We start from the raw sequence: 13,903 nt of genomic DNA, 5'->3' as shown, positions 1-13,903 counted from the left end.
CTGCCTTGGCAAAGCAGCTTCTCCTGCACACGTATGCTCCTTGGAAAGGGTCCCATATGGGGAGAGGCTAGAGAGACTGGGACTTTTCAGTTTGGAAAAGAGGCGATTGAGGGGCGATATGATAGAGGTATATAAAATCATGAATGGTGTGGAGAAAGTGAATATAGAAAAATTATTTACCTTTTCCCATAATACAAGAACTAGGGGACACCAAATGAAATTGATGGGTAGTAGGTTCAAAACTAATAAAAGGAAATTTTTCTTCACACAGCGCACAGTCAACCTGTGGAACTCCTTGCCCGAGGAGGCTGTGAAGGCCAGGACTCTATTAGGGTTTAAAAAAGAGCTTGATAAATTTTTGCAGGTCAGGTCCATAAATGGCTATTAGCCAGGGATAAAGTATGGTGCCCTAGCCTTCATAACAAGGGCAGGAGATGGATGGCAGGAGATAAATCACTTGTCTTCTGTTCTCCTTCTCTGGGGCACCTGGCATTGGCCACCGTCGGCAGATGGGATGCTGGGCTTGATGGACCTTTGGTCTGACCCAGTATGGCCATTCTTATGTTCTTATGTATGTTCTTATGTTCTCCTCGGCATGCAGGGGTAAAGCTCCTGTTTTTGCTGTAGTCACGTTCGGGTGCTTTGTCAGTGACTTGCACAGATTACAAACCCACATGTCAAACCTTGAACTCTGCACATAGATACAAGAGAAGTGAAAGGGGTTGATGGGAACCCTTCAGAGGCTGGGTCTCGGAAGCCTGTGCCCAGAGCGATATCACTTACCCTCATACTGTGCAGACCCCGTGGTTCTGTCTGTGGGAAGTTGTGGACCGTAGAGAACAGAGGCTTTATTCTGTAGCAGGGGTCAAAGACAGCAAGCATGCCCGTGGATGGAGCAGATGCAGGTATATGTCCTGCACACGCAGGCATTCCACGAGAATGCTTGTGCTGCCGCACCTGCTTTCCCAGCCCCTCTGCCGCTCGCCTTGCCAGGGCTGCTAATGGCCTGTCTTTGGGAAAAGTTCGGTGAGCTGGGGCTTGGAAGTCACTCCACAACAGCTGACCAGCACTGGACTCTGTGCATGCTGCAGTCACAGCCCCTCATTGGGGTATGGAGGATTACTTCTTGAACAGTCCCAATGATAAGCACAGCAGTTGCTCCTTCTGGTGCCTGCTCTGAGCTTCATTCTGTCCCCTCGCCTTTGGAGAGGCCCAGACGGCGATGCTAGCACAACAGGCCTTTGCACTAAACTCTCCACAGAAGAGGGTGGCTTTGCTCCTGGGGCACACATGCATGTCCAGGCACTGCCCAGGCAAAGTGAGTGAGCCTGACATGACAGGGCATGAACATGAGCTTGTTCTGGCTGTCCATGCAAACTCCACTCTTCTCTTCCCTCTGTTTCTGTAACAGCGAACGTGGAGGGCATGATCACCATCATGGGCCTGAAGCCAGAGACCACTTACGCCATCAGACTGTCAGCCGTCAACGGCAAAGGCCTTGGAGAGATCAGTGCGGTGTCTGAATTCAAGACCCAGCCTGTTCGTAAGTAAAAACCAACCCTTCCTCCTCCCCTCCCGCCTTGGCCTGTTTGGTTCTCTCCCTGGCTTTCCCCAGGGGATCCCTGCTGTTCATGTACAGCAACTCTTTCTCTTGCAGATCTCAGTCCGTCCTTTGCAAAGCCTATTGAGTGTTTTTGATTTTGCCAGATTCCATCATTAATATTTTCCTTCCTCCAAGTCGGGGATTCTGTGTTGAGTCACACCCCCAGGACTGCAGCAGGTCTTTTACTCTCCAGGGGATTCAGGCAGGAGGCAATCAGACGCCATTTTAATAATACAAACAAGCTGCCCAATGAAAAGGGCTGGATTTCCCAATGAATCTATGGGTTTTTTTCATTGCTGCAGGTTAGGAGCAGAATTGGATGGGGGTCAGAGAAATTGCCATGAGAATGAATTTGAAACTGCAGGAGGGAGGGAGGGTTTGTTTGCTTTTTTTAACTCTGCCCCACCATTTGCTTTCTTAAAATGTTCCCCTGCCTTGCCCCATCTCCTTCTGTCAGTGGGATGCATCTCTACAGCCTGGGGCTCACCCATCTCGATCATGAGCAAAAAGACCTGGAGCCAAAATGAGGTTTGGTTAGTGGAGGGGGTGTGCAGTGGGAATTCTGCCAGCTGGGAAAGGGGAAATGCTGACATTGCATACGCATGAAGCAACATACTGGTGGCAGAAGAGAAGAGCTGATTTTCGCTTTGTATGGAACCCCTGTCTCTCTCTTATCTGATGCCACCCAAGGACTTAAGCTCATTGGGCAGCTCAAGTTGATTCTTTGTGCTTTCCTACCCCACTCCCCCATGGTATTCAGTGTGGTGCTCGCTCCTTTCACAAGGGCGCACCTGAATACGTTCACATGCATCTTCCACTCTCCTGACTCTGTTCAAGCTAATGATGCTTCACAGGCGTTGTCATTAGCCCAGAGCTGTCCCTTCCGTAATGCTCGTAGAACACTATCATTGATGATTCTTGAGCTCTTAAGGGTTTTACAGGGTCACATAAATAGCCACAAGCCCAAAAGCACCAAACAGTGCAAGCACATCAGGATAGGGCAAGCATCATATTCCTAGAGAGGACAAGCCAGGTCCCGTACTACTTCTTCTTGTAATAATCCCCTTGTCTGACATCTCTCAGTACAATTGCATTGAGTTCAGCACCTTTTATTAAAATTTCCAGCTCCATGGTCTCTGTTGCGTTTTTTTTTCTTTTTCAATTTCTTTGACATTTTCTTTTTGGGTTATCTCTTTTCTTTTTGTCTGTGTTCCATCTATGGAAAACTACAGGCATTCCTCATTCACGTAAGTGCCTCTCTGCATCTCTTTCTTTCTATGAGTCCTTGGAATGCTCCCCTAACATACAATAGCACTAGCATTCAATTTATTCTTTTTCTCCCTTTCCTTGTCCTTAGGAAGAAGTAGCTGGTACTATCTATTTCCTAATAATACTGACCCTAGAGTGGCTATTATGCTCTGCTTAATGTGGCTCTCTTCTCAGCTGAGCTCGAGGCCTTTTCCCCCATCTACTGCATGCAGTATCAAAGCTTTGTCACTTGCAATGATTTTTCAAAGATGAAGGCACTGCTGGATCAGCAGCTGCAGAGTGAACTAGCAGAATGTTGGTTCGTGATCATTAAAATTTCTCAAGTTGTCATAACCTTTAGACATTCAGAAAACAAACAGCAAAGTGTGTCAACATTTAAGGGGTTTTTTAATCAATTTAGAAATTACAAAAATTCTTATCATTTTTTTTCAAAATTTGGAAGTCAAAGAGGGAAAAAGTTGAGAAAACATTGATAATTTTCCTTCTCCTTTTAACAACCTTTAAGTGGCACTCACAGTTCTCCAGCAATTAAATGGATTGCAGCCACTTTTCCTTTAGTGCAGAAATGGATCTTCTTCACTGGCAGAAATCCAAAATTGATGTAAGAAAATTAACGGCGTGTTAAAGGATTTGTTTATTTGGAACATTTGGGTTTGGCATCCAGGCTTACTCAGAAAATACTCATCTCATTTTCCATAGCTCTTCCTGCGTTTCAGATTAACACCATGGAAGCGAGGTGATGCCACTTCAGATTGTGGAGAATTGGTCATCTGCTCCTGTGGCTGAAATTCTAGTGGCAGCCTTTACTGGGCTGTTATCATCATGCTCGTGTGCTCAAAAAGTGTATTATGTGTAGAGACATATTGTGAAATTCTGGCTTCACTAATGTGAGGAGATTGGCTGTTGTCTTCAGGAGGGCCTGGATTTATCCATTGGACTTTTGCATTGTTGGTTGTGAACCACCCTGGTCCTACGATAAAAACAAAGTTTGTAGATTGCTACATCGATCAGTGGATTGGCCTATGTGGTAGCTAGATAGGTGATTGAGTAGAATTTCAGATTGTACCAGTTGCAAATAGGACAAGGTCAGTGGGAAGAAATGGTTTAATAGTTGTGATTCTGGACACACGTGCAGTATTCTGGCTATGTTGCTTGGACCCTAAAATTTTAGCAGAAATAATTTATTCCTCATATAAAGTGAATCACAATATTATATGTGTCTCGCAATTGGTTTGGCAATGTGTTCTGAATTGGACAACAGCCGTAATGTGGAGGGGAGATAAAGACACAGGCAGTCAGATCTATGATGATGAATCGTAAAGAAAGGAGAAAAAAGGATGGATTAGGCAGTGAAAAGGGATTTCAAAAGCCATGCTTTCAGTCGTAGCTCTAAGTACGCCTGCCAAGCCACGTGCTTATCGTTTGGTGACGATTCTTTGGCTCTTCCAACAGCAGAGTTAAATCACACCTGTAATAGGGCATTTTTTCACTGGTGTTTTAATGTATGGAGCCCTCATCCAGAATTTGGTGTTCTCCTCGTGGTAGATGGGACTGAGATGTAGCTGCGCTGGCAAGTTAGTTGGCACAGGCTGAGACATACTCCTGCTCACGAAGTTCTCACAGTTTAACGTGGACAAATGCAGTGTGATTGTTGGACCAGGAGAAGTTGCGGAAGATGGTGATGAGTGACCAAACTGGAAAGGATGTGTAAACATTGCTCCATGTGAGGCAACAGCATGAAAGAAGGAGCAAAGCACAGAGTGATGACGAAGGGGGATGAATTATGACAGAGACTTGGTCAGCCCTGCTGTCTGGTTCTCCTGTACGTCGTGACAGAAACATGCCTGGTAATGATCAGAGAATCAGTGAATCCTAGGGCTGGAAGGGACCTCAGGATCAATTCTAATTAAATCATCCAGGGCAGGACTTTCAGTCCCAGACTTAAAAACCTCTAGGGATGGAGGTTCCACCAACTCTCTAGGTAACGCATTCCAGTGCTTCACCACCCTCCTGGGGAAATAGTTTTTCCTCATACCCAACCTACACCTCTCCCTCTGTAAATTGAGACCATTGCTCCTGGTTCTGCCATCTGTGACTACTGAGAACAGGTTCTCTCCATCCTCTTTAGAGCCACCCTTCAAGAAGTTGAAGGCTGCTCCCAAACCACTCCTCATTCTTCTCTTCTGCAAAGTAAATAAGCGCAGATCCCTCAGCCTCTCCTCATAGTTCATGTACTCCAGCTCCCTGCTAATTCCATGGCCCTCCGCTGGACCCACGAATGATGGATGACCACAGAGCCTCACCATGGTAAAACTTCATAGAGCCTGCAGAAGACAGGCTGGACACAGCCATCTGTCCTGTGATTATCTGGGCAGGGTGGCTGAATTTGTTGTTGCAGCTGAGCACCTGGAAGTGTACAAAATCTCACCACGATAACAATTTCACGTGCTCTAATGATTAGGGGCCAAGTCTGCCACCTTGCTGGTAAGTGGCATGTACTCACACAGGCTGCTCTACTGTGTTCACTGCAACCACTCTGGTTAAGCACCAGATGCTGTTTTAATGAGCTGGAAAATCGGGCCCCTGAGGAGGCATGATGATCAGGCTGCGAAGTGCCCAGTATCCCTCGGGAGCTGAGGAGGTTAGAACAGACCTGGACAAGCTCACTAAGCGGGCGAGCTCTGGACCGACTGGAGCATCATTCTTGTGATCTCTGATCTTTTCACTCTGTTCCTGCTTGCTCCCCTCCTGCCTTGCTGTGAATTGGACTCAGGTTGCCCTCCTGGTTTTCAAGATCTATCGCAGCCTTGCCTCAGACAATTTCTGTATGACCTCCACTCTGGCTATTGTCCCCCACCAGTGACACTCCACGCACAAGCACCGCCCTAACTGGCAGAAACTCTGTCTTTCTCTCTTGCGCATCTCCATCTTTCAATTTCGCAGCAGCTTTGCTCTTCCAAATTATTTGGGAATATTGTGGCAAGGGAATGCTGATGGATGGGTGTGGTGCACATGGAAAGCATAAACTATTGCTGCCTCCTCTGTCTTGGGCTTGGGACTCAGCTTTCTAGGAGTTGCAGAAAGGAGTCTGAGTCGATGTCTACACCAGGCAAAGTAAGTTGACTACAAATACGCAATTTTAGCTACAGCAATTTCAAAGCTAGAATCAACTTATCTGTGCTCAGCTTACTCGTCCATCCCTATTGAAGAAAGTTGAAGGGAGAGTTCATCCCATCAACCTCCCTTGCTGTTCAGGCCTTCCAAGGAGTACAGGGGTCAACCTGGACCCCTGAGAGGCTGATTTTGCATGTCTCCATGAGGTGAGTTAAATTAAACACCAGAAGAGCGACCCTGTGCAGGTCAATCGTCCATGCTAATGTAGATGGAGCCTGAGAGTGACACCGAGGGCGACAATCTCATGCTTTTACTCATGCTAAAGAGGAATTTGCTGCATGTGTAGTCTTCTTCAACTTTGCCCGTGTTAATATAAACACATAGCATGGGATACGTAAAATATTTAAATACAACATTCAAAAAAAAATTCCCCACAATTTCACGTGGTGACAGGAAAGGAGAATAGAACAACATCTGACAGATGCTAGTCACACTGAGGAATAACATTTTTAGAAATGCCTAAGTGATGTGTCAACAGTACCATTGTTGTAGCTTTGCTGGTTCCAGAATATTAGAGAGACTGGGTGGATGAGATAGTATCTTTTTAATGAATCAATTTTTGTTGATGAGGGAAACACCTGATGAAGCTTGGAAGCTTGTCTCTCTCACTAACAAAAGTTGGTGGTCAGTGGAGGAGAGATGCATAAAAACCTAAAAATATGAGAATGGAATAGACTTGACATCAGTAGAACCATTCAGGGATTAAAGATGGCCTTCCGGGTGAGTAAAGATATCAGAATCTGGCTCTCACTAGGAAGGTGGGAACAAATGCTACATTCCAAGCAGCAGTTTTTCAGACAGAAAATGAGTCATGCTGTAAAGGAAAAGGAATGCTGGAAGCTCCCTACTGCTTTATTGATTTATGTATTTATTTATTTTTATTTGGGGTTTGTGTAACTGATTTGCAGGGGGAAACTGACATACAAGTTTCAGGTTTTTATTTGTCTCCTGATCGATACACTGTATTCAGTCCCTCAGTCCTGATAAATACGTTAATTCAAGTTGAAGATCACCCGTTTCTGGCCAGTTCTTAGATCGCTGCTCAGCGGGAAGAGGAGCAGGAAATGTTCTGGTTAAGTCCAGTTCCATTTCAACAGCTGCAGTAGCCAGTGCTACTCAGTCTCAAGTGCCCCTTTGCCATTTGGAGAAGTTGGAAGAAGCAAAAACAAAATACTCCAAATACCCATCGTCATCTCAATTTTGCCTTTGAAAGCCATTGAAAACATAATTGGTGTGAAACTTCGAGCCTGTTTTTGAATACTGGGAGAAAACACCTTTGTAGAATAACAAAAAGTGTGCATTTGTTACTATTTTGATAGTTCTAGGGTTATGCAAATGCGTTGGTGGGGAAACCTCCAAAGGTGCTTGAGAGAATCAGTCAGTCCTGCTTAACCATGAAGGAAGTGAGGCAGCAGCACTTTTAAATGGCTTTTGGTTAGAGGGGCAGCTTAGAATAAGGGTGATGTCCTCAACCACGTCTTTAGCTAACGAGTTTAAAGAACAAAATAAAACATTTTTACCTAATTGGAGCATCTGGTTGACATGGAGAACTTCCAGCCAAGCATAAGCTTATGAGCCATGCTGCTAGGTGGGGCTGGGCAGCCGAGACCTATCTTGAGGAGTAACTTTGCATCTGGATTACAATATTTTTTCACATCATAGATATTCTTAGAACTTCTTAGAGTGGATTGTGGAAGAGGCACCATGACGTTACATGAACACACCCCTAACCATATTCAGTGAACTGAGAGCATAGGGGCAGATTATTACATGTTTACTGCAGCCATCCTGACTTCCTTAAAGACTAATATCAGCACATATCCATGTGAGAAATCTCATAAAGCAGCAGTAGCCTTTGGGCTCTCTTGACCAGGCTGCAAGTAGCATGAGAATTAATAAAAATATGTAAGGCACAGCTGCTTATTATAGTTGGTTCTAACCTATTCAAAAAGAGTGATGGACATCTGTGAGACTGAGGACTGGCCGAGGTGTTCAGACAATCCTTATGGGACAATCTTGTAAACAATGGAATTTTCAAGGAATAAAATGTGAGCTCGGCCATTGTAGGCTATCCAAAATTCTGTCTGCCACCTGTCTGCCCAGTGGGCTGGAAGCTCCTGTCCTGATGCTCATGCATGCTGCATTAACACATCACATCAGGAAAAGCTGATTGTTGTGGCTTAGAACAAACGCAGGCAGGCTTGTATATGGAACATATTCTGAGCTATCCATGTGGCTTTCTTGACAGATGCCTGCAGTGTGAACTGTGTTTGCCATAACACATTAAACCATCAAAAGGGCATGTAAGAAAAAAGGTGGCCAAGGCTGAAAGTCTAAAATGGACATATTTGGCCACCAAATGTGGTGCACTCTGTTACAGAAAGCATCTGTTATCAGAACCTGTGACTGTGATACAATTTTCCAGGGAACAAAGCTTGCTGGCGAGAAGCCAGCACAGGCTAGACTCTTCCATGCCCTCCATCACAAAACCAGCTAAACACAGCAAACAAGTTCTACTTTTTTAAAGTATCTGCTATCAAAATGTTGCTAGCCGGAAAACCAGGCAATCTGCTTGATTAAGATACTGATTGCTGTTTGAAACAGGAAGAGGGAGTGAAGATTGGAGAGACAGTATTGTTAAGATTTGCCACTAAATCTCTCTTCAGTGATTGAGTTGATAACCTTTAGAATTTAATTGCTTGAATGTTGCTTCTTAATTTGCTGGGAAGGGAGAAAGAAAGTAGGTAGTCATGAAAAACCACTGAAACAGAAATCTTTTGCTCTTGTATGACTTATTACATATTATACTTACTATACATTTTGGAAATGAAACTAAAAAGAGTAACTATATATATATATGCAGAGGAAATCTGTGTTAACAGTAATCTCATTGTTTATAGAACTAAGTGCATCAGGAATAAACCTTGTAGATCTTACATGGTTTTAGTACACAATTTGAGGAGCAGGGTCGAGTCTGGCATGGAGACCACAGTAGGATTTCGACTGAGAGACTTTACAGACATTGCATTTTAGTACCAGCCAAAACTCAGTTTTCTTGCCTAGGATGTCTATTTGAATGTCAAAGGGACACAGTTTATGATGTCTGTGTGTTGATTGTGTGAGGTATTTGTTTTTCTCGCTAATCAGAATGAAGCAGTTTCTCCCTAACCTTGAAGAATATGGCATCTCAGATCCTTAGCAATGATAGCACAGATTACGGTGCTGGAAGGATGTCTCTTGACTGGTTTGTTGGTTGTCTCCCCCGCCACCCTAAGATTTATTTTTAGCATCCAGCAACTGTGTTTGAGAACAAACATGAACTGCATATTCACCTCACATGTGTTGCTTCAGTTGAAGGCCCAGGAGCTTCTTGTTGCAGCGCAGGTGGGGAAGTCAGGTGCATTGGTTCATGCATTACTGTAAAAGAACAGCACTTTAATGACCACAGAGCAGTAAAAGGATTAAAGATTACGAATAAATCCAGCTGAAGACAAACTATGGGATGAGAGTAGTTTTCAGTACTCTCGATCTGCAAAGACCCAAGTTCGGGATTCTGCCTCCCTTCTAACGCATGTTCACATCCTTCTCCCCTAAATTAGTGGAAGGGAACACATGTCTCTGTCCTGCTCTGTAACAACGTAAAAACGTCCATGCTGGGTCAGAGCAAAGATCCATGTAACCCAGTGTCTTGTCTTCTAAGCATGGCCAATGCCAGGTGCCCCAGAGGGAATGGACAGAACCATCAAGTGACCCTTCTCCTGTTGCCCATTCCCAGCTTCTGACCGCCAGGAGTTTGGGGCACCATTCCTGCCCATCCTGGCTCACAGCTGTTGGTGGACCGATCAGTGTCTCTTATCAATGGTGTTGAGTGTTGTAGGAGTTTCCGAGGAGCACATTCTGCTCTCATTCACCTGTTATCTCCCTTGGAATCCATGGCTGTTGGTGTCGGCTCATGGCACACCACACTGGTAAGTGCTGTTTAGTGAAGCTGCACTGGGAGAGATCAATTTACCTTAGAGGAACACAGGCCTTGCAAGTTACAGATCCTTTCATTTTCCCTGTAACTAGAAGGCACATGCCAGCTTTGTCTTTCATTCATCCTCACTTTCATTCTGCTCTCCTTGTGCACAAACATGACCCAAAGTCCCACCCCCGCACCCTCCCCGTGGTTCATACCATTTCACTCTTCCATGTTTTCCTTCCTTTGACTGAATTTAACAAGAATTTCTTCCTCCTTTCACCTTCCTTTCTCTTCCTTTAGCTACTGTTGCCCCTTCCTCCCATTTCACAGACAGTGAGTATGATGGATGCCTTGGTTTGCTCTGCTGTGCTCTGCATGGTGCAATCTGCCTAATATTTCTTTTACCTGGATCAAAACTAACTCCTGTCCCTGGAAAGACTGCAGTTAGCACAGGCTGAATTCCTGAGTAGCAGATGGAAAGTCAGATAGGTGGTAACCCTTCCAGCCAGACAGAGGAAGAGAAGTCAATAGTAAAGTCATTAGGAGTTTTGCTGTGGAAGTCAATGGGACCCTTCACTCTGAGCAGTCTCAGATCGAGTCCCATTTCGTGGCAGTGTCCTGCCCCTGTGCTCAGAGGCTAAGTTTCCTGGGGTCATTTTGGCAAAACTGATAGCAAGAGAAATTAGTGTGTTCGCCAAAAAAACAATAATAGTCACACAATCAACAGTTAATGATGTATATGTACCACCCTAAACCTGCTGGTAAGTCACCTCTTTGTGCTGCAAAAGGAAGTAATTTCTTTCTGTCCTGGTCAGTCTTCTTAAATCTGCATCATTAGATTTAGGCTGCAGATCACAAAGGGACCTCTCCCCTTTTGCTATCCCAGTCCTGGTTCTGGTCAGTGACCCCCACATGAGAAAGGAGGAGGACTTAAACCCAGGTTTTGCTGCAGGCTGATATGTAGGCAGCTCCATGAGGAAGCTCTCAGCACCTCTGTTTTGTTAACATAAGAATGTTACACGGTGTTGTAAAAATAAATCCCTCCCAACTGCATGTCAGGCTGCAGTGCCCACTGGCATTTGGAAATGGAGTCTTGTTTCACTCTGGGTCCACTCTTCCTAGCTATGCATGATAGACTCAGAGGGATGCTGGCATTTGCACTCGAGTGGTCTGCCTTTCCTCTCTGGTGTGCAGTGATGTGTGCCGTTCCTAACATTTGTTAGGGCGAGACAGAGTTTCTGATGGTTAGGGTGGTACTAGTCAGTCATTTATGTATGGATTTATTTATTTTTGGAGAACCAAAGCAATCTTTATCTGTGGGACCTCACCTCTTTCACTTCTGTCTCAATTCCCAGTTAGGCCATTGGTTAGAAGACAGAAATGGGGCGTGTATGAACACGCAGCACAAGAGGGCAAAGAAGCATGCAGATCGTAAGACAAGCAGCAGAAGTCAGGTCATGTTTTGTTAGAACTGAGCTGGCTCACATAGCCCTGCCTTGCTGCCCTGTAACTGCTGTTTCCCATACGTGGGGCAATACTTAGGTACAGTAGGAAGGCAACGCTGGAGGTTTGTCTGTTCTCTTCCTACTGCTGCTTTGCCACTATCTCGCACAGCCAGAGCTGTGCAAAAGTTGCATTTCAGACCCTGAAACTCAGCCTGAGGTCACTGTGAGGTTTACGATGCTTCTGAACCCGCTGGCCCAGCTGTCGTTGAGAGCAGGAGCTCAGTGGCATGCCAAAGGCGCCGGGGCAAAGAACACACAGTCACATTGGATGGGATAACAGACATAGAAGGGACAGAAAGCCTTTTCTCTGAGGCAAGGGGGGTGAGGAAGCGCCATCTCAGAGGGTGACAACTGTCAGAGGGGTAGCTGTGTTAGTCTGTATCTTCGAAAACAGCAGGAAGTCCTGTGGCACCTTATAGACGAACAGATATTTTGGAGCGTCAGCTCACGTGGGCAAAGATGAAGTGGGTCTTTGCCCACGAAACCTTATGCTCCAAAATATCTGTCAGTCTACAAGGTGCCACAGGACTTCTTCTTGTTTCATCTCAGAGGGGCAAGGTCTCCCAACATGGTCTCCAATGGGGTCTTTTTGTACTGCTCTCTGAAGCAGCAGACCTTGGCCAGTGTCAGAGACAGCATCCCTGCACTGGAAGGTTCTTTGGCAATTCTGATGGTGATCTAGCTCGGGCTAAGTTCAGGGTGAACTGGGCTGGGTGTCAGAGAATCCCAGGGGGTTATTGTTTTGGGTAGAAGCCATGAGAAACGGCAGCAGCTTTGGGTGGCTCCTTTGAGATGTGGTTCAGGCTCAGAACTCTGGGGATACAGGCATTTGAAAAGTCTTCTGGAGCCCCTGCCGTCTCTGACAGCCACCCGGCTGCACTCACGGCATTACTGCTCCGAAGACAGGGAAGAACCTCTTGTTTTCCACATGGAATTCGGATGTTGCAGGGGAGTGGGGGTGGGGAAGCCTGGCACAATGCAACTTACCTAGAAACCTTAGTCTAATAGTTATAAATGTGGGGCATGGATTGTGTTCAGCCCTGCCTGTCTTCTCCTCATTAGGCATCATTTCTCTTAATCTCCCTCTCTCCTCCCTCCCCTCTAATTTTTTATTTTCATACTTTGTTTCACCTTTACATGTCCTGTCCTATCCTCGTGTTTCCATAGCGACCCAGCCTCCTAGCAGTTCGGAAAGCACAGAGCAGCAGATAAGTGAGTAGACGAGAACTGCTCCCCCTTGGTGCTGTGTTGGTTGTTACAGTTTAGATCTTCCATGAGCGGCAATTAAAACACGCGCCTTATTATTTTGATGTCTACGGCTTAAGCCACAGTCTGGCATTAATGGATGTGTGAGCATGCGAGTGATAAGGCAGGTGAACGTGATGCTCTTGCCTTGATTTCCCAATCCCAAGCATGTGTTGGAAAGAGCTAACACAGGGGTAACTACAAACATGGGGATTTTTAGTTTGTTTGGTTTTTTTTAAATAGGCAGCGTTAAGTTACATTATATGAACACATCCACTCCCTCCCCAAGGATCATTTTCTGTCAGACATTTTGAGAAAAGGGTTTGAAGCGAATCCAGACAAAACTGAAGTCGGTGGTGGGTGGCGGTGATGATGAATGAAGGTGATTTAGGATGCTGTGTGCCATCCCTCCCCTGGGTTTTCTCTTGCACAGCCGTGCTGAAGTCATTGGTTAGACCCAGAAGAGCACATTGCCCAAAGAGCAGGAGACACGTTCAGCAGGGGAAAGACTGTTTGTAAACAGAACAGCAGGGAAGCAGCTTATGGGATGATTTTTCTTACTGAGTGTATTGCCTTGGAAAGGTGAGGGGAAAGCAGGGAGGTAGGAGAACTTCCCCATCAGAAGGGCTGGGATTCTCTCGATGGAGCACACAGGATACTTACATGACCCTTATCACCCTAGTATCCAAGTACCCCCAAATCATTAATGGATTTTATCCTACAAGAGAGGAGGTTACTATCCCTATTTTACTCAGAGAGGAATTGAGGCACATGCTTGATTAAACAGCTGGCACAAGAGCAATCTGTAGCTGAGCTGAAATCCAGCACTTGCTTCCTGAAGCACAGTACAGTGCCCTGTTCACTAGACGGCTCTTCTAATGGGCTTGGGGTGGGCTCGGATACCACACAGTTAAACCTGAGCAGAATAACCAGCAGATAAAAAGCACAACAGCGTTCACAGATTTGTAGACAAGGCTTCTCGGTGCTCTGGCAGAAGGTGAACCTCACACAGGCCACTTCACTCAACAGGGATGTGGGGTGCATTTTGCACAACCCCATGTCTTCAGGAGCTCTGTCGCACTTCACCTTCCTCAGCAATCTGTGCAAATATTTGCAGTACAGTCTGGGGAAATGGGGCAAGGCGGT

At 45.6% G+C, this 13,903-nt stretch overlaps 1 protein-coding gene across 10 annotated transcripts in view; it reads left to right on the top strand.

The window, feature by feature from the left end:
- NCAM1 (neural cell adhesion molecule 1) overlaps positions 1–13,903 on the top strand; it is a 258,116-nt gene that overhangs the window by 197,814 nt on the left and 46,399 nt on the right. For 6 of the 10 annotated variants that reach the window (XM_074976916.1, XM_074976910.1, XM_074976918.1 and 3 more), the window contains one exon: positions 1,412–1,543. In XM_074976916.1, the coding sequence (XP_074833017.1) occupies positions 1,412–1,543 (132 nt within the window). Of the gene's footprint in view, positions 1–1,411; positions 1,544–2,835; positions 2,851–10,307; positions 10,341–12,679; positions 12,725–13,903 lie in introns of all 10 variants that reach the window. The other 4 variants (XM_074976909.1, XM_074976911.1, XM_074976913.1 and 1 more) reach the window with 2 other exon arrangements.

Source organism: Carettochelys insculpta, chromosome 25 (assembly GCF_033958435.1).
Source record: "Carettochelys insculpta isolate YL-2023 chromosome 25, ASM3395843v1, whole genome shotgun sequence".
In the NCBI taxonomy this organism is placed as follows: Eukaryota; Metazoa; Chordata; order Testudines; family Carettochelyidae; genus Carettochelys; species Carettochelys insculpta.
This window is presented reverse-complemented; position numbering and strand designations above follow the sequence as displayed.